Raw genomic sequence first — 22,065 nt, 5'->3', positions numbered from 1 at the left:
CATCAAGTGTAAGAGGTCAAAGTGAGAGGACAGCTAGAATCTCTCTCCTTATCTGGGTAGACAAGCCCATCAGGGGAACAAAAACATGCCATGTCAAGTCATGCATACCCAAAAGACAAAAAGATTTGAAAGGTTGTCTTTTTTTATATTGCACATTTGTCACGTTTCAAAGCACTTTGAATAAAAGGTGTCTCTATAATCCTTTTTATGGGCTAATACTAACACCATTACACCACTTAACCTCACATGGATGGAGCAGATTCACATCTGTGACCTGCAGATCACTGAAGTGTCTGCAGCAAGCGTTCAACTGGCTGAATCATGCCAGTTTGAAAACAGAACTGTATTATAGCAATTAACAATACGCGCTAATACCACCAAACAGGATGCCTTTTTCTAACCTCAGAATCATGAAACCTCTGTTGTCTTATGATTGGATTAACCTCTTTGACGCTGTTAATTCATTTGAAAACCTTAATAAAATTGCTGAACAAAAATATCAGTTCGAGGCATATGAGCTGCAGATTACACACTGTGCATAGATTGCCATTTGGTGTTGGGCCCGGATGTTGCAGTTGTTTTTCTCTTGGAAAGTCTTTGGAAGTCACGAGGTATGTGACTCCTCCTTTGGATCATATTGTGCATGGGCTTCGGCTCCATCCTCAGATTGTTTTTTTCCGCCATCGGGCTCGGATGTGTTCTTCGCGCTCCAGTTCGGAACAGTTCCAGTTTTCCTGTTCGGCGCGCAATCCTCCCCCCTTTGACGGTATTGTCTCGATCGCGTTCTCCAACACTCGATGCGACTCTCAACAATCTAAGTCTTCGATTCCGGTTGTCGACGAAGGCCTTCGGGCCTACCTGGGCTCCGGTCCTGGCTGATGGAAAGGACGCCATTTGAGAAGTGTCTCCGATGTGGGTTGAACTTTCCCCCACACCAATCTCCATGAGGTGTGCAACCTGTTCCTCTCCCCATAACAAGAGGCAAGGGACTGTCCAGCTTGTGCCTCCTTCCGATCGAAGAAGACGATCCGGGACCGACGAGCAAGGAGAACAATGGCTCACTCGTCGACTTCAATCCCTGACGACATCTTTGAAGAAGGCGTCGATGTCCCGTAACAACAGCACACCGAAGAAGGCCTCGTCGGTGCCTCCGAAGCTGACGACTCCGACGTCGAGGGCATCACTCCGGCACAGAGGGGCGTGAGTACAGACGTCGACCCCGACCCTAAACCCCCCTCCAGGCCATTGAAAAAGGCTTTGGTCACGCCTTCGGGCCTAGGTATGCACCAAAAGACTGCTTCCCATACCTCACTTCCGGGCCCAGTTAAGAAGCCCATCAAGCCTTCAGGCAGCTCGGGCTCGAGCCAGCCTACCCTCGGTGCCGAAAAAACCTCATCGGGACCGACACCGAAAAAGAAAACGCCCCTTTCCTCGTCGACACCGAAGCTCTCGGCGCCGAAGACTGGCACTGGCTCGTCGGCACCGATAACACCCTCGGAGCCGAGCAAGAAGCCAAAAAGCCTCGACTCCCAAACCTCGAAGCCGAAAGCCACCTCGCAACCTAGGAAGTCAAAAGACACTGCTAAACCCCACAGTTCAAAACCAAGAACCAGTGCCAAATCGACGCCTAAAAAACCCACGGCTCCGACACCATCGGCACCGAAGGATCTGCCCCTTACAGACGAACTGTTTTGACCCGATCCTTACCAAAAAACCCTCGTAAAGGATCCAAAGACTGGGCATTTGTCGCTTAGCACCAGAAAAAGATCACTGGACAAACCTGCACCAGCTCCACCACCAAAAAGGATAGACTTTGCCACCTCCCCTTTGAGGATTCATTCACCTCCTCCTCCACCCCTCCTCCTCCTCCTCCTCCTTCTCCTCCCCCATCCCATCATTCTCCCACACCATCTCCAGATGAGGATGATGATGATGACATTATCTACGACACAGGGGACGGGGCGGACAACCAACCAATAGGGGACCCTACTCCTACAGGCTCCCCAGACCCATGGGACGACTACAACATCCCAGACGTCCCTAACGTCCCGCAGGACGATCTTTACCCTTCTAGACCCTCCCCCCCAGAGGACACCATGGGCTTTAACCAGCTACTCCATAGGGTTGCCCGCTACCACGGGGTTGATCTCACACAGACCCCGTAGAGCAGGACTTTCTCTTAGATACATTTGACACTGCACACAGGTCCACCTCAATCCTGCCGATGCTTAAGGGGATTATTAAGCACGCACCAGAGGTTTTTAAAGACCCAGTTAGGGCCAGGGTCATTAACCCACGCATTGAGAAAGAATTTAAAGCCGCCCCAACAGACCTCCTCCTATTTTAAAGGCCCGCACCACTAGACTCCCTGGTAGTCTCCAATGCGAGGAAACGTGCCAATTCCCAGGCATCAGGTGAGGCTCCACCGCCAGATAAGGAGTCTAAACTCCTAGACGCCTCTGACAAACGGACGGCGTCCCAGGCGGCCAGCATCTGGTGTATCGCTAACACCCAAGCACTCTTAGCCAGATATGACATGGCACATTATGATGAGCTGGAGTCAATCATGCAACACCTCCCTGACAAATATAAACATAAGGCCAACAAATTGATTCAAGAGTGTAAAAACATTACAAACACTTCCATCCGCTGTGCCCTCGATGCAGCTGACACCGCCTCCAGGGCAATAAATACCAGCACCCTTCTGCGTAGGCATGCCTGGCTAGGCATCTCAGGTTTCAAACCTGAGGTTCAAAGTTCCATCCTCAACCAGCCCTTTGACGAGAAACATCTGTTTGGTCCTAATGTCGATACAGCCCTCGAAAAAATTAAAAAGGACACAGACACGGCGCTATGGGAGCCTTGCAGTCGCAAGCTCCCAGGCGCTTCTTTCGCCGTTCCTCCTTTAGAAGCAACACCAGAGGCTACTCCTCCGACAGCGCCTCCACTTCCTACAAAACCCCTACCCAATCCTTCACTTGGGGTTATCAAAGAGGCAGTTACAGAGGTAACAACAACAAAGGCAGAGGCAAAACTAACACTGCCTGCTCTGCCTCCACTCCCACCCAGTGACTTCCCTCCACTTCCCCCAGACTATTTCACTCCAGTCGGGGGCAGACTCCACAATTTCCTTCCTGTCTGGGCTACCATCACCTCAGACAGATGGGTACTACAAATAATCCAATCAGGCTACTGTCTAGAGCTAACATCTACCCCCCCAACCATTCCACCCAAACAGCGCCCAATGTCACTGGAACATTTGTCACTTCTAAAGCAGGAGGTAATCTCCCTCCTACAAAGAAATGCAATAGAACCAGTTCCTGCCCACCAACAAAACAAGGGAGTTTACTCCCTATATTTTCTCATACCAAAGAAGGACGTCTCTCTCAGGCCCATTCTGGACCTCAGACCCCTAAACCAATACATACACTCAGACCACTTTCACATGATCACACTCCAGCAGGTGCTTCCTCTGCTCTCTCAAAACGACTTCCTAACTACCATAGACCTCAAGGACACCTATTTCCACATTCCCGTTCACACCGCTCACAGAAAGTTTCTCAGATTCGTAGTGGACGGTCACCACTACCAATTCAAAGTACTCCCCTTCGGAGTCACCACAGCGCCACAAGTGTTTACCTAGTGCCTAGCAGTAGTGGCAGCACACCTGAGAAGACAACACATCCACGTCTTCCCATATCTAGACGACTTCCTTATAAAAGCCAGCACATACAACCAGTGTGTACAGCACACTCACGCCACCATCCAACTATTTCACGACCTGGACTTCACAGTAAACTACGCCAAGTCCCATCTGCATCCCTCCCACGTACAACAATACCTTGTGCCACCATACACACCTCAAAAGCGTGAGCCTACCCCAGCCCTGCCAGGTTGTTCTCCGCACTAATCCAAAATTCCTTCCTAAAGTCATTTCTCCCTTTCACCTCAATCAATCTGTGGAACTGCCCGTATTCGTCTCGCAGCCACAAACCATTGCAGAAAGAGCTCTACACACCCTAGCCATCAAAAGAGCTTTACTCTACTACATCGAGAGAACACAACCTTTTCGCAAGACCAAACAACTATTTGTGTCTTTCTCACCACCACACAAAGGCAACCCCATCTCCAAATCTGGGATAGCTAGGTGGATTGTTAAATGCATACAGATTTGCTACCACAAAGCAAAACAAACACTATCTGTTCCCCCTAAAGCCCACTCTACACGTAAGATAGGGGCTTCCATGGCATTTTTAGGGAACATCCCCTTAGATGATATCTGCAAAGCAGCTACATGGTCTACACCGCACACTTTCACTAAACACTATTGTGTAGATGTGCAAACTAAGCAACAAGCTAGTGTGGGTCAGGCTGTCCTCAAAACACTGTTTCAAACAACTGCAACAGATACTGGTGGTCGCCGCTAGGAGGGGGTACTGCTACACAATCTATGCACAGTGTGTAATCTGCAGCTCATATGCCTCGAACGGAAGATGCTACTTACCAGCATGCATCTGTTCTTGGCATGTAGAGCTGCAGATCTACACACGCCCACCCACCTCCCCGGCTACCTTTATCTGTTCCAGTTTTATCTTATTTAGATACAGCACACATGGGCTTCTTTCCTGTTTTCTTACAAAGCTCCATCATTTCCTCGCTGGCGAAAAACAATCTGAGGATGGAGCCGAAGCCCATGCGCAATATGATCCAAAGGAGGAGTCACATACCTCGTGACTTCCAAAGACTTTCCAAGAGAAAAACAACTGCAACATCTGGCCCAACACCAGATGGCGATCTATGCACAGTGTGTAGATCTGTAGCTCTACATGCCAAGAACAGATGCATACTGGTAAGTAGCATATTCCTTATGATACCTTAAGATCGCTTGCAGGGTATATGCAGTTGTTTGCAGATGGTGCATACCACTCTGATCTGCTATCCTATGTAATATCCTAGGTTATATCCTATCACCTACTGGTTACACAAGGTGTCTGCAATAACCACATTAACCCACTAACCTTTCATACCTCGAATAAATGGGAGACCTACAAGTTACGTGCAATGCTCAGCAGAAGGCACATCAGTTCTCTAAACTATTACATGAAGTTTCAAACCTTCCATCAGAGATTTCACCCTTAATGATCACTCCAGTAACTGTATTAACACAGATAAACACCGCTAATATCCATTATGGATGAGAGGAAATGCTGTTTCTCTCCCCAGCATGGGGCTTGCTGTGCCAAATCCATGCACAATTCATGCTGGTGAATGAGGAACCCAGGTGTGGTCTGCGGTGGGTCTCATCAGCCATGTTCTCATGGCAGGAGGTGGCCACTGCTCTCTTGCCTCTGAAAGACATCCCAGCTGACACATGGTTAATTTGGGGGAAATCCGTCAGGCAAATAACTGTCAGTGTTTCGCTTTTGTCCCCTGTTTTAGGTGATCTGTGTGGGTCAAGCAATTGCGGCTGTGGTGGCAGATACACAGGATCATGCGAAACTGGCAGCTGCGAAAGTGGTCATTGCCTATGAAGATCTTCATCCTGCCATCATTACAATTGAGGTAATACTTTCACATGTTACCAGTATATCCTCACTATATTACTTGCATCATATTGCATGACAGTAATATCACAACAATAACCTAATCCTTATATCTCGTAGTACATTTAGGTAAGTAGATGTGGAGTTAATAATAGTACATTTCTACTTATAATATGTGGGAACATGCAATTCCTTTGTAAAAGTGGTCTTTATTTTCCTTATTACAGGTGACTTGTGATGTCTCTGGTCACCTGTAATAAAAAAAATTATGTAAGCGCTCAATGTAATAGCTAACACAATGCCTGCTGACCGAGCCAGCCACAGAGGGAACTGATAGTTCATAATTAAAGCTGTGCTTTAAAAATCGAAAATCAAAACATGATTTTTTCTCCTTCTGCTCTGTTTTTCTAGATAAACAGTGATAAACAGAAAGCAGATATTTATTGCAACATGTTTATTTTCCACGTTTTAGGTAAATTTATGAAAATAGAATCTCTTTGCGTGTTTATACTACTTTAGCGTTTTTTAAAATCTGACTTAGTCTAAACTGCTTCTGATATCTTTCTGCAACAAATATCTGACTACGATTTGGTTATAATTTGCTCTGCATCTTCAATTTTTATTCTTAATGTTTACAAATGATCCAGTGCGTGGCTAATACCTGATCAGGTATCAATACTCAATAATGGATGTATGACGTTACAACGCACACTATTACAACGCATGCACTTACAACGCATTTTTTACAACGCATAATCCATTACAACGCATGACATTACAACGCATGACACTACAACGCATTTTAAAAAAATACCTTTACAACGCACTACCATTACAACGCATACTACCTTTACAACGCATACCATTACAACGCATAATATTAAATTACATTTAAGGTAAGTATTAGATAGTATAGGGGTAAAAATTACTATTCTAACTCCAGGGGGTGCAACAGTAGGGTAAGTGTTGGATAGTGTAGGGGTAAAAATTACTATTCTAACTCCAGGGGGTGCAACAGTAGGGTAAGTGTTGGATAGTGTAGGGGTAAAAATTACTATTCTAACTCCAGGGGGTGCAACAGTAGGGTAAGTGTTGGATAGTGTAGGGGTAAAAATTACTATTCTAACTCCAGGGGGTGCAACAGTAGGGAAAGTGTTGGATAGTATAGGGGTAAAAATTACTATTCTAACTCCAGGGGGTGCATCAGTAGGGTAAGTGTTGGATAGTATAGGGGTAAAAATTACTATTCTAACTCCAGGGGGTGCATCAGTAGGGAAAGTGTTGGATAGTATAGGGGTAAAAATTACTATTCTAACTCCAGGGGGTGCATCAGTAGGGTAAGTGTTGGATAGTATAGGGGTAAAAATTACTATTCTAACTCCAGGGGGTGCATCAGTAGGGTAAGTGTTGGATAGTATAGGGGTAAAAATTACTATTCTAACTCCAGGGGGTGCATCAGTAGGGTAAGTGTTGGATAGTATAGGGGTAAAAATTACTATTCTAACTCCAGGGGGTGCATCAGTAGGGTAAGTGTTGGATAGTATAGGGGTAAAAATTACTATTCTAACTCCAGGGGGTGCATCAGTAGGGAAAGTGTTGGATAGTATAGGGGTAAAAATTACTATTCTAACTCCAGGGGGTGCATCAGTAGGGTAAGTGTTGGATAGTATAGGGGTAAAAATTACTATTCTAACTCCAGGGGGTGCATCAGTAGGGAAAGTGTTGGATAGTATAGGGGTAAAAATTACTATTCTAACTCCAGGGGGTGCATCAGTAGGGTAAGTGTTGGATAGTATAGGGGTAAAAATGACTATTCTAACTCCAGGGGGTGCATCAGTAGGGTAAGTGTTGGATAGTATAGTGTAATATTATGCGTTGTAATGGTATGCGTTGTAATGGTATTATGCGTTGTAATGGAATGCGTTGTAATGGTAGTTTTTAAAAATGCGTTGTAGTGTCATGCGTTGTAATATCATGCGTTGTAATGGATTATGCGTTGTAAAAAATGCGTTGTAATGGTAGTGCGTTGTAAAAGTTGCGTTGTAAAGGTTGTTCCCCCTCAATAATATCACAGAACAATGGCCCATACACATTCACCCAATTCCCTGATGCACTGGGTCAATTTATATACGTTCAATTCTTATACCTCTAGAATTCATGTTTGACATTGTAAAATGCTTATCTAACTTATACTTCAACTTTCCTTCTACTTGGTCGATGAACCAATTAGTTCAATAGTTGATGGTAATGATATTAGTCTCTAACTAACTATTCAATCAGCTAAATAATCACAGACTCTTGGTAAACTTATTAAATCTTTATCTCAAAATTATTGCAAATGCTTGTTTCCGGTCCAGGGAGGACCTGGCTTGGCAGATCAGGCTGGACTGTTCCCAGGAGGCACAGGGTCAAGACTGATTTACATATGGCCAGGTCTAAACTGGGGTGGCATGGTGAGCAAAAGAATGATGGATTTAACCCAGATCTCTTGACTGGGGATGAATGTTTTGATTTGTTCTGCATTCCGTCCATCAACTGTGTGTCTTTTGCTTACTCACTCTAAGTGCGCCAGGTATGCTCAGACATGAGTCCTGGGCTCACTGTGCCACTGGAATGAAGCTATCCTGGCGAAAGAGGGGCGAAACCCCGAAACCAGTCCTAGGATGCTTGTTTCTGGTCCAGGGAGGACCTGGCTTGGCAGTTCGGGCTGGACTGTTCCCATGAGGCACAGGGTCAAGACTGATTTGCATATGGCCAGGTCTAAACTGGGGTGGCATGGTGACAAAAAGAATGATGGATTTAACCCAGATCTCATGACTGAGGGTGAATGTTTTGATTTGTTCTGCATTCCGTCCATCAATTGTGTGTCTTTTCCATGTTCCAGTATCAGCATATGCTACTGTAAAACACAGTGTCTGGATCTGGTGTGTGTTGACTGTATTTGGCTAAATTCAAAACTTGAGAAGCTCGGACACCATTGTGATTTGTCAATGCATAGACACATGCATTATGGATTAGACTAACTTTGACTGGTGAAAAACATGCTGGCCAAATAAGATGCTATCTTCAGGCTGAAAAAAGATGCAGACAGAATAAGAAGTAAACTTCAGCCTGCGAATAATATGCTAGCTGAGTAGAATGCTAACTTCAGCCTGTGAACAAGATGCTGGCCGTATTAGAAGGTATCTTTAGCCTGCAAATAAGATGTTGAACAAATAAAATGAATGTTTTTAGGCAAGAGAATCTCTCATTCCACATAGTCCAAAGCAGGTAGAAACAGAATTTACAAGATATTTAAAATTTTTCAAAGACTTGGCATGAAGTTAAAATGCTGATTCCCACAACTGCACATAAGGGGTAACCCACAAAAGGGGAAAGCAGCAGGATGAAAAGGAGCATCTAACATTATGCATGTATCCAAAAGTAGCAAACTTCCATATAACACATCATAATAAGAGCCAAAGAAGTTGAGCTGTAGATCACAATATGTTTTTCTGGTCAAAACGTTGTAACAAAAAATCTTGAGTATACAGATGGTGAGTAAATATAAAATTGTGTCATTTTATGGGACTCAAAACACAAAACACCAGTAGAGAAATTGCAATAAAAAAAGAGTTAACAGAGAAAGAACAAGGAGAGAAATCACTAATGAGTGAGCACTGTATTGAAAATGTGCAGTTTGCACATGTGATATTATTGAAATTTGTGACAAGACTTGGGAGCAACTCCTTCTTCACCAGTATCGACATGTTTCGACCCTCACAAGTTTTGTGAAGTTCTCCTTGTGATTTTCATTAATATATTAATTATTTTGCTGAGTACGTTTGACTTCTAGTTTAAGTTTCAAGTGTATTTATTCACTCAGATATCAATTTAATATTGACATAAACAAGACAATCCCAATGCAGGTACATTTCACATAAGTACCATTTGTTTTTAATTATGCTCTATGATTTAAATATACTGAATAGAAAAGACACATTACTATATTCTATAAAATGTGAGCAGTTTTCTTCAGTCCTAAAACTCTTCATATAAAAGTAAATAGATTGTGTTGGTGTCAATTGATGTTCATAAAAATAGATATCTCAAAGTTAATAACCGAAATGGTGGTTGCAATAGGTCTTACATAAGGCCTCATCAGTTTACCATATGATGGACAAAGTAAAACTATTAATTCACATGACAAGATTATGGATACAGTACACTGTTCTTTAAGTGCCTGCCAAAAATCCGCTTGGTTTGTTGAACATTCTAACTTGACTGACCTCATCCACATGAAGATAATGTGTTATGACAAGTTGAACAGCAACACTCCCAGTTAACCCAGTCAATTAGTTATTATTCATTTTAAAAGACAGAGACCTTAGCGGTAAATATTTTGCCCTCCGGTAACAAGGCTCATAAGGGTAGCAAAGAGATAAACTGACACTAGATATACCCCCTTGCACTACTACAAAATCCAACTCCAAACCCATACCTTCTGCTCTACGTCTGCTTCTGATTTCACGTTGATCGGGGCAGCACCGTTCTCACCAGCCACAATAAATCCACCATTGCTTTTCTACAGGCCATTTTCCGTCTGATTAATGGCAGCAAGTAGTAGGGTACCCCGACACTACCTCCTTAAAAAGCGTTCATCCCATAGAGAAACATTAACTATGACAAAGAAAACCTCCTCTAGCATGGGGCTTGAAGGTAGGCAACGGTAGAAGGAATCAGGTAGGTGAAACAGGACATGGGCAAAATGAATATTAGATTCCAGGTGGGCCCTAAGACCTCTTGCTTCTTCCCCCTGGAACACAGGTCACAGAATAACCTGTGGAAGGTGTCTGTAGATGTTAACCTTTAGGAAGGCACAGCACCTGGAGCCCTCAAGAAATGTAAGGTTGTGAACTTTACACGGATGGATTGTAGCTAGAAAGTTACATAAAGTAGCTAAACTAACTCCTTTCCAGAACAGACCATGCCTGCATCACAATGTTTATCTTTTCTGTATTCCAGTGAAATAACACTCTTGTGTTGCAGATAGCTAGGATACTGTCTTCAGTCCTTCTTACCAGTTTGCATTCGTCTGGTTCCAGGTGATCCGGAGAAGGGACCCATGCCATTGCAGCCTACTTTGTTAAGCAGTTTGGGTGCTTGGATGCCATAGACAGCTGTCCCTGTTTTGCTGGACCTCAGCAATACAGAGACCAGATATCATGAGCACTCCACTTCTCATCCATTATCTTCCTCTCTCTCCCCAACTCTGTCTACCCTTCTCACAGCCTGTCATAGCCAATCTGTGGTGTTGCCGATCCATGTTGAATGCAGTTCATTATCCATCTTTCTCTTCACTATTAGCTTGTGTGGGGGTTTAGAGGGAGTCAGCAACAAACTGTGGTGGGAAATTAGGGTGAGAGCAGGCCAAAACAATGAAACCCCAGCCATCACTTCTGTCCTCCTCTGAGCCTCTAGTGTACACACCATATTGCAGTTTGCTCACAACTGATAGCAAACGTTGCAGGCCAGGTGTGGAAATGAGTATCTGCAGCATACATTTCGAATTACAATAGGTGGTGAATGCTAACCTCAGCTATCAGCTGCATGCAGATGTTGGGGAACAGCAGAGAAAGCAATGATCCTGGAAGAACGCAAAAGTTAGTGTGTTTGACAAGTGAAGCCATTGTTCCAACTCTGATTTTTTGCCGCCTTTTTGAAAGGATGAAGCTCCAAGCCAACATATGGTGCTAGGCATCATTTACCAGACCTTTGCCCCATGATTCCAAAGGAAAGTACAGGATGAGGACATAAACCAAGTTCTGCCTCCTCACCGGCACTGGACTCTATTTTCCAGTCAGGTGCATTCAGGGTATAAGACCCCTCCCTCCTTAAAGAGTAATACCAAGGCCCTACTTTGATTCCTCAAATGACATCCTACACCTACCCACAATTTTGCCGGCAGTGATTAGTTTGAGTACATGGAGAATATTTGTCTCCTGGTTAGTGTGGCTCAGCTAAAGTGCTCCCATACATAAACTGTCCGATGGCCACCTGTAGGTGACTCATAAATTGAAGATGTCTCCTAGCTTTCCCAAGACTTTTGGCTTTCTTGCTTTTTTTGCTCCTGTCTGCTCCTGGTATGCTTCATTGAACTTTATCACACAACACAAAATTCACATAATTTCTACAAAGGAAATTATGTAAAATCACACGAAACACTGATCCAGCATTTTGTGCATTTCTTAGCATGAAATGTGTCCTCAGTTCATTTTCAGATGCGACAACACAATTTTGCACTAAAAAAATGTATAATTACGTGTGGCGCACCTGTAATGCTCCCGTACTCCTGCAATAATCTTTTTACTTCAGTGGAATGTCAGTTAAATAATATTGCCTAATGGCGTATTTTCAGGTTTTTTGTGTAACAAGTGTAACATGAAATGCCAGACTTTGCATGAGATTTTGGTGTCCTACACAAAATTTTGCCCAGGCCTAAAAATTACACTCGTTGATACTAGTGAGTAAAAAAACTCTCTAAAACTATTGTAGAAGACATAAAAGACCCTGGATGACACAAACCAGAACTACTGTTAATAGTACTCCTCTGTTTCTTGTGGTTGCAGGCAAAAAACTATTTCTATGCACAAAGTCAAAAAAGTAGGTCTGCTTTTATCCAGCAATATCCTCCGCACAACAAATCACACCAGTCATTCAAAGATTCAACTTGCAACTCATAAAGTTAGAAAGGAGTTTACTGCACAATTAGCCCATGAAATTGAGCTCACCAGGGCTTTGGTCTTGTTGTGTATATGCCTCTTGTGGTGCCGGTCCTACTTTGCCACTTTTTGAGCCCACTCAACACTCCAATCAACATCTGGCGCAGGCAGTGCTACCACCCCACACCTTGTGCCTCAGTCTAATCTCCAGTAAGCTCAAGCAGCACTGCAAATGACTACCTGGGAGGAGGAGACATGCTCCCATAGTGAACAGATTAGGTATGTCTCGCTAAATGCAGTGAGGAGTTTTGTGCCCCTTTCCTGCTGTGGTTGTTCTTTGGTCTCTGGCCCATGGGGGAGTTCACAAATTCCATACACTTCAAGTCCTGGCTCTAGGGACCAGCTTGAAAAGAAACAAATTTTGTGAAATTAGTAGGAGCGTACCTCCATTATTTTTCTACTTCTTCTTCCAGAAGGTTGTGGACATGGCCAGAAACCTTATATTTACCAATAAAAGATGGCGGCCATTCAGTTTAGGGTATACATTTGTGATCAATCCAAGATGGCGGCTGAAAATGTCATCTTACATCACTTCCTGCCTTCTCCATTTAGAGGAAAACCACTGTTGGTGTAGTGTGCATTGCAACACATTTAAAGCCTATTTTTTCATTGTGTTTATCGTTCCTTTGCTACAATTTCTGTCCTTGATTTATGCTCACTTTTTTCTTCAGCTAGTCTCCTGTTGTACTCCTGATTCCAGATTCTTTGCTTGCTCTTTTCTCGGCCCATTATTGGGAAAAGTCTGGTGCTGTGTGCCTTCCTCATTAACTATGATCACCTTCTATCAAGATTGCTTTGGAGACTTATTCTGCCTTGTGACTTTTTCTTCATTTGAGATCATTTCTAGAATTGACAGGTCACCTTCACATACCCAACTGTGAAGGCTTGCCAGTAGCTAGAAAGGGGATCCCCTTCCTCAGGCAATTCAATAGAAAGATGTGAGTACTTCTCACAGTCCTTAATACTTTCGTTCATTGCTAGAATATTGTAATATAATCTATGTCTTCCCTGAAGAAAGAAATTCAAAGATAGATGGGCTTGGCAAAGTGGTCAATATGGCAGTCTCAGTGACTGAGCGTAGACTGCCAGAAAACCAATTTGGTGGCTTTGCCCTAAAGAGGGTATCATCTGATCCTTTGGATGACACTGATAGATGGAGTAGATGCCAAAGTACAATATCTGTGCTGTTTATGGAACAATGACCATATGGATGATTAGCAGAGGTGACAATGACTACTTCATTACCACTAACTAGTGAAATACGTTAAAGCATACAAGGCAGACCTGCATCTGGGCAACTCTAAGGGGTGCTCAAGTAGTACTTCTATCTGTGAACTCTGACCTCTGGGGAAGATAACTGCTGACTTACAGAGTCGGTTTAGATAAGAAAAATGCAGAGTGATGGCAAAACAAGAACATCAAAAGGCACTGTGATACCCACTGAGTGTGGTAATGAGGGCTAGATACTGGAAGAACCTCAAGGAGGGGAGTGGCAACAATGGGCAGAAGCAGAATGATGCCAACGAGTGAAGGAAAGCACCATGTTCATGTTTTGTGGTAACTTTTATGCGGAATCGGGAGGGTACGTTCCCTACTGATGACAAAATTCAATACCTACATATTGAGAGAGAACCGATGGAGGGAAACATTATTTGATGAGGAAGCGGACCAGCTGTCCTGGGAGATGGTGATAGAGAGTATGTTGCATGGTCTGAGGGGATTGTGCTGTGAGAAACGTTAAGAGAAGATACTGGAGGAGTGCTGTTTCATTCTATTTGGCATAGGAGACACCATGGTGCTGAAGTGTGCTGAATACTGAAATTCTTTTCACTGGTTCTGAGGACCCTAAGAGGAGGAAACAACATGTGCTGCAGATCAAGATAATCCTTTTGGACGCAATGAGTTGAATAGAGTTGTCAATCTGTCTGTTGTGGATGAGACTACTGAAGGCGCCTGCCTAGCTTTGGGGTAGTTGAGGGGTAAGAGTTTGAGGCAATGCGTCCTGGTTGCCTAGTTCACCCCAGGCGTTTATTTCTTTCTGTTTACTGGTGATACTGCATATGACCATGGAATAGAGTTTTATGTTTTAGGACTCCAGAGGATAACATATGAGAGTCCCCTGGCTCCCTGGCCGCACGGTGCCACCTTTCATCCAACATTTTTCTTGCCGCCCATCAGATGCATGCCCCATGGCCATTTCTGCTTTCTTTAGGCTCACACTTTCCCATCTTACTTAGTTGCTGTCATACTCTACATTTTCTGCCCTGCTTAGTTATCCAGTATTGGGGTATCTTTCATAGATTCACATGTCTGAATCATTCCCCGTTGTCGAGATGGGAGTCCCACAGTAAAATATTGAAGCAGTGCTTTAAAAGTTTCATAGGCTATAATAGCCTTAAGCCAAGTAAATAGTGGCCCATCTATGTCCCTTTTAAAAAAGGTCCAAATGTCGGAACCTAGCCAATCAGCTGCTAGCACCCTCTATAACACTCTCAGCAGAGGCAAGTTCTCTCAGATTTACACCGCACGTCGTGTGGAAGGGAGTCTTCCTGAGTGCTACTCAGTTTTTCTTCAACTTTCTAAAAATCTTGACATCATGTCAGACAAAAAAGGCCGTTTCCGACCATGTAAAACCTGTGGCAAGAAAAGAGTCCATGTGGATGATCCACATAAGGAATGTACATGAGGTGAGAGAATGTAAGATCTGGTGCACCTTCGCAAATAAAACCCTCAAGGACAGAGAAGGAAGGTTGTTATTGTGGCTTCAGACCACTAAACACCAGTCGCCTTCTTCTGATGAGGAAGATGAGAGAGCCTCTACATCCCATAAGTGGGCCAGATCAAAGGACAGTTCCACAGGTGAAGATAGAAAACATCACAAGCCTTCCCAGGACTCCAAGGCTTCAAAAAACAGGAAAAGGTAGCTAAACATTCATCTGAGCCGACGTTATCTGTACCTTCTTCACATGCCAGGAAGGAAGGAGATCGTCCCAGAACCTCCTCGTCAGATCCTGTGGGGAAGAAAATTCTCAAAAAATCATTGTCTATGTCGCTCCCTCACTCGTCGATGACATTCAGTGTTACATCGACGAAGACGGCAATCCAGGCTCCAATAATGTCTACTAGCATCTCCGCTCTTTCGCTGACGACGACACTGTCGACAGTTGAATTTTCTTTTCCTGTGGTTTCTGCACCATCAACGCCGCTGTTGACGAGGATTACTCAGGTCTCCAGAGTAACAAAGACTTTCCTACGGCCAACCATGCAAGAGTTTAGTAAGGTTTCGCCCTTACTTCCATCACATCTGCTAGAGGGCTATGTAGAAGATGAGGATGATGATGACGATGATGGTCTTTATGGGGTGGCTCACAGCCCATCTGAGCTCCATGTAAAGAGTCAGGATGAGGAGAATGAGGACTATAATGACGAGACGCAATACTACCAGCAGGGGTATATGGCTCTGCGTCACATTTACTATTCATATGGTTTTTAGCCAGAGCCGAGCCCCAGGGATTTGGCCCATCTGCCACCTTCACTGATACAGGATCTACAGGCTATGTTGGCGGATTACCGGCAGAGGTTCCCGCTGCAACAGAATCAGCCAGACAGGCTGGTACCTTAAATAGAACCTCCAGGTATGTCAGCCCCTCAACCGCCAAGCACACCGGTGAATATTCGGGACCCCCGGTCAGCCGACCCTGGAGCACCAGGTGTCTCCTCTTCGGACGAGGATAAAGAGGAAGGTGAGCTGCCGGATCCAATCTCTGCTCCTAGATCCTTGGGATGATTATATTATACAAACTCCCTCCCCTCCTCCACATCTCCCATCAGATTCTCCTCCAGAGGATATTGGAGGTTTTCATAACATAATGCAGAGGGCAGCTAACAGGTTTCATCTGCCTAATACGGTCAAACGGACCCAATGCTTTTTATATAACTTCAAAGAAGACAGAAGGAAGTTGGTAGGCTCCATACCAATTATAGATTATTTATGGCAGGAAGGCATCAAAATAATTAGGACACCAGCGTCCTTACCACCGATGCTGCCCATTAAGTATAGGGCGCCAGAGGACTCTCCATCTTGCCTCATTGGTCACCACAAGCCAGACTCTGTCATTTCTCTCTGTTGGTCTAACTTCCAGCCTATCTCCCTTCTCCCTGCTTTTTGTAAGATCTTAGAAAAGCATGTCAATACCCAACTTTCCTCCTTCGCCACTTAATGTAACCTGCTTCATTCATCTCAGTCTGGCTTTAGGGCAGGCCATAGTATGGAATCTGCCCTGCTCGGAATCACTGAACTCCTTAGGCAAGAACTCGACTCCGGTGGGAAAGCCGCCCTTATCCTTCTGGATTTAAGTGCGGCTTTAAACACAGTTTTGCATTCTATCCTGCTGGACAGACTGGAGGTACTAGGCATTGTTGACCTGGCCTGAGGTGGATGTCCTTTTTTTTGAAAGACCGTACTTTCCAGGTCTCATCAGCTAATAAGTCTTCCAAGACCCACTCATTGACCTCCGGGTTTCCGCAGGGCTCAATTTTGAGCTTCCTGCTCTTTAACATTTACCTTCACCCTCTGATGGATGAGATAGAGGAGTCTGGTCTCACTTTGTTCTCTTATGCTGATGATTCCCAGATTATTTTCTCATTATCGAATGCTCAGATCTTAGATCCTTCCCCACTCAGGCAAGGTTTGACTAATCTCGCCCGCTGGATAAACAGGAATGCCTTATAGCTTAACGGAGATAAAACAGAAGTCATGATTCTGGGCCATAATCCCAAACATTGGGGAGTTAACCACTGTCCTGTCTCTTTCAGACCCTTACCCATGTCGGTGAATAAAGTTAAGAATCTTGGCTTCATTATTGATAAGGACCTTTCACTTAAGCCGCAGGTCTCCAAACTCACAGCCTTCTGTTTTTCCATTCTCAAATGGCTTAAGAAAATCCTCTGGCTGATTCCTTTGAATACCCAAAGAACGGTTTTGCAGGCCCTAGTAACGTCCAGATTGGACTACGGTAATGTTTTGTATCTGTGCGCCGATAAATTCATGATCCACCGTTTGCAGATTATTCAGAACGCGGCCACCCGCCTTCTCTTTCGGCTTCCTAGATATGCTTCTGTCTCTCCTTTGCTCCGCAAACTACATTGGCTTAAGGTCTACAAACTCATTAAATTCAAGGCCTTATTTTTTGTTTAAATATCTTTATTGGTATTTTACTTGTTTATCATGGCTGACAGTTTGAATCTATACAAGGAAAAAGAAGCTATTGGTTATGCTCTGCTGTGAATAATATAAATACAAATTTCAGGTGCCAAATAGTATTAGCAATCACAACAATTTAGATATAACACATTTATGATAGGCCTGATCGCTGACATGCAGATCATATTGGAGCATACGCAGGAGTACCTCTGTGTGCTATTGCCCATTATCGAGCTACATCATAGAACACCAAGTAATGTCATTGTTTTCTGCTGCATCTTCCTGAAGCGCATCATAATAATACAGTCTTAACAGGAGCTTACGTGCGTGCATCAGGTACATCCAGTGCGGAACCGGTTGGATCGCACCGGCAAGTCACTTATTATCAGAAAGACCTTAAATGATTGTGAAACACACATATCGGTCACTAGTGATTTCCAACAAAGCATATTTTTCCCCAAAATTACCGAAACATAACTGAAACTTAAAACATCTGAAGGAACCTCTGCCACACACTGACCTTAGTTAGCCCTAACCACACAGAACCGTACATTAATATGCATTATCAATGCACTACCACGCAGCCGTACACTTAGTCAATAGTAAACCCAATACTCAAAACAGTTCTGAGCCATCACTGACAAGTTGTGTCCGCATGTCTAGGGTTTGAGGTGGGGGGGCATATGAGGAGGCGTATGGGGGAGTTATCCGTGGCAGCGTAGATGAAAGAGTATGGATCTACGTCGTGGGCTCAGAGTCGTGCAGCTCCATATTGCTGAGTGGTGGGGGGCCAGGTAAGGCAGTCAGGGAATGGCCAACAGAGTGACAGTTGGTGCTGTCGGATTAGCAATTTGGAGGGCAACTAGCAACTCGTCCCAGTCTTGTGCAATAGGGAATTTGCGAAGCCCAGCTATCTCCTCTCTATGCAGTGCTGCGCTTTCCGTCTGAGCCCACACTGTGAGTGAACGCCTCCAGCTAACTACCTCCGGAGGGAGTGCATCCTTCCATTTTTTGGTTATGAGACGCTTTGCAGTGATGAGACCAAGGTCTCGAAATTTTGAAGTAACTATTTTCCATAACGCAATACGTGGTCTTCCCGTATTCCATATTAAATCCCGTGATAATCTCTCCAGTTCTCGGAATGTCTTAGGAGGAATGTACAGCGGTAGGTTAGAAAAGTAATAGAGTAGTTTGGGGAGCACGATCATTTTCAACAGGGTGATGCGACTCATCACATTCAGAGGAAGCGTCCTCCAAAAATGCGTCTGAGCGCGTATGGCTGAAATCGCTCTCGTCAAGTTGCCTTCCATTAGGTCGTCAGGTGAGCGATAGATGAATACACCAAGATATCTGAACGTGGTAGAGTACCACGTGAGGGGCATACCATGTAAAGAGACATCCACCTCTGTAGTGTGAGCGCTGAATGATTAAACCCCCGACTTAGCCCAGTTTACCCGGAGTCCCGACTTCCCCTCGAAGGATGTAAGTATATCAGCTATGGACGTCGGGATAGCAGTAATATCCCGGAGATACAGCAATAAATCATCAGCATACAGAGAAACGGCATGTAGCCCGTCTTCCAGTCGTATCCCCCATTCCTCCCCATCCCTCCGCAGTAACATGGCTAAAGGTTCCATAGCCAGGGAAAACAACAACGGGGATAGTGGGCATCGCTGATGTGTCCCGCGCCTCACTCTGATATTATCGGAAATTAACCTGCCTGTACGGACCCAGACAGTGGGGCGCTGATGCAGTAAGCGCACCATGTTTAAATAATAGTCTCCTAGTTCGTATTTACCCAATACAGCTGCCAGATACGGCCACTCCAACAAATCGAAGGCTTTCTCCAGAACGAGCACCAAGCAGCCCGAACAGGGCCAAGCTTGTGTGGCGTACTGCTGTATCCTAAAAAATCTACGTATATTAAGGGAGGTACAACGCGACGGGACAAATCCATTCGGATCAGGGTGAACCAGGGTTTTCACTAATGGTGAAATACGTCAGGCTAACAATGAGGCAAAATTTTTATAGTCCGTGTTAAGGAGCGCCAATGGGTGATAGGAGCCTAATAAGTTGGGATTTTTATCTGGCTTGAGGAGGGAGACCAGTAAAGCTTAATTCTGCGCAGTTGTGGTACCAAAATATGTGGAAATGCTTTATAGAAATCAGTCGGTAGACCATCTGGTCCAGGCGACCGCCCATTGGACAGAGAAAAGATGCTGTCACGAATCTCCTCTCACTTAATAGGAGCATTCAGATCATCTCTTTGTGTGTGCGTTGGGTGCGGCAAGTCAAATCCATCCAGATACGACTGTATCTCCAGGGTTGTAGCTCGCACGCACGATTTATATAAGTCACGGTAATGTATCACAAACGCATTATGGATATCGCGCTGCATGTATGCTATTGCCCCTGCCGTTGTTTTTACTGATGCTATGGGTGTAGCCGAGTCATTCTGACGGATGAGCCACAAGAGCAATTTACCTGCCTTGTCACCTATACGGTGTATTCTCGCCGAGTGCGCAGCATAGTTAAGACATCGCAGTCGCTCAAGCAACCTCGGATGTTCCTCCATGAGGGAGCTGTGCCGTTCCTGAGTGCCATCTATGTCTGCCTGTTCTGCGGCGGTTAGCCTGCGCTCCACAACGAGGAGGTTTCTCTCCAGCTGTGCGTGCATGCCTGCCTGTGTCCCCAAGCAGTGTCCCCTAACAACCCACTCCACCAACGACGACGCAGCCGTCCCCGCATTATCCTCAAAATACTGTTCCACTGTAGATGCCAATAAGTCTCGGAAAGGCGCGTCCAGGAGAGTGTCTGGTTGAAGGCACCAAATTGGTATCGGCGGCAACTCATCCTCCCATTGTAGCTCCATGATGTGCGGGTTATGATCAGAGTGTGTACGCCCCATATAGGTAGAATCTGTGACACACTGCAAAAGACCATCTGACACCATGAATCGAGCCAAGCGCACGTGTAACCTATGGGCATTAAATTCAAGGCCTTATGCTATATGTTTCGAGCTAGGCACGGCCTTTTTCATACTTAGGCCCAAAACTTTGGAGCTACCTTCCTATAACTCTTAGGAACTGCCACTCTCTGCTTACGTTCCACAAGAACCTAAAGACTTTACTCTTGTACTGCCCTGACTGAGCTTCGTGGCCTCTGCCTTCTGGCTTATGCACCTCTGCTCGTTGTCTGCTCTAGAACTGGGAGACCCTTTCGGGTAGCTGCACGCTCCACGAGTCTCTTTTAAATAATAATAATTTTAATAATTTCTCAAGCGCCACAAAGATGCTCTAAAAACCCACCTACCGCGATTATCACTCCTCCGGATAAGGAAGAGCGTAGGATGGACATTTTAGGGAAACGTTTCTCTTCTATGGCAGCAGTGACAATTAGGGCAGCAAATGCTTTAGCAATTATCGGCCGCTATGACCACCAAATGTGGTCAGACATGGCAGGTTTAATAGACCTTATTCCTGAAGATAAGAGACAAGAGGCACGAGAGATACTAGTGGAAGGTGAGCATGCAGCTTCAGAAACCTTTGACTGTGCCCTTGATGTAGCCAATACTGGTTTTAGACAACTGGCGGGAGCTGCTGTGCTCAGACGGCAAGGATGGCTGAAAGCAACCACCTTCAGGCCTGAGGTGCAGATGAAGGTTTTGGATATGGCTAGCAATGAAAGCACATCGATGGGGCGCTGTTGGCGATTAAAAATGACATGGACACCGCAAAGTCGTTGGGCACATTACAAAACAGAAAGGTGTCCTTCAGAGGTGCTAGGGGGCGAGGATTTGACCCTTACAAAGGAGGTTACCAGAGGGATCAGCAGTATCAGCCATTCCAGTCTCAATACCGACAATCCTACAATCCTCCACCTTACCTTCAGTCATCTGCAGCTGGTTTCTCTCACCAGGGTGGAAAGATTTCCAGCTATGTCCGCCAGTGGCGCAAAATAACAACCCCTCTCTGGGTGCTGGACCTTGTCACCAGCGATCACACTCTAGAATTCATTCAGTGCTTTCCGACTACTCCACCCAAGGGTGCCCCCCCCCACCCCCCACTCATCTTCACTTATTATACAAAGAGGCTTTGCCGATAAAGAAAGTATGTCGTAAAAGGGAAAAGGTTTTTATTCTCGTTTTTTCCTAATAAAAAAGAAATCAGGAGAATGTAGACAGATACTGAACCTGAGGAATCTCAACAAGTTTCTCAAGAAACAAGGGTTCAGAATGGTAACTCTTTCCGATATCTTAGGCTGCTTGAACGAAGGGGACTTCATGACCTCGCTCAACATGGAAGACGCATATTTTCATATCCCAATCCTTCCGAAGAATCTGAAATTCCTAAGATTCACGTTGGCTGATACCCACTACCAGTACAAAGTACTTCCGTTTGGTCTCAAATCGGTGCCAAGGATCTTTACCAAGTGCCTGGTGCCTGTAGCAGCAGCCCTGCGATCTCAAGGACTTCAAGTATTCCCATATCTCGATGACTGGCTGCTCAAAGCACCCACATCACAGAAGGTCAGTCAAGCTACAAGCACCTGCCTTCAC

The 22,065-nt window shown here is 44.8% G+C and overlaps 1 protein-coding gene across 2 annotated transcripts in view; it reads left to right on the top strand.

Moving 5' to 3' along the window:
- Positions 1-22,065, top strand: part of AOX1 (aldehyde oxidase 1) — a 542,538-nt gene that overhangs the window by 240,480 nt on the left and 279,993 nt on the right. For both annotated transcript variants that reach the window (XM_085649034.1, XM_085649035.1), the window contains exon 19: positions 5,440-5,562. In XM_085649034.1, coding sequence (XP_085505160.1) covers positions 5,440-5,562 — 123 coding nt within the window. The remainder of the gene's footprint in view (positions 1-5,439; positions 5,563-22,065) is intronic.

Source organism: Triturus cristatus, chromosome 3_2, assembly GCF_964204655.1.
Source record: "Triturus cristatus chromosome 3_2, aTriCri1.1, whole genome shotgun sequence".
Lineage (NCBI taxonomy): Eukaryota > Metazoa > Chordata > Amphibia > Caudata > Salamandridae > Triturus > Triturus cristatus.
Note: the sequence above shows the minus strand (reverse complement) of the source record. Positions and strands in the feature narration are given on the sequence as shown.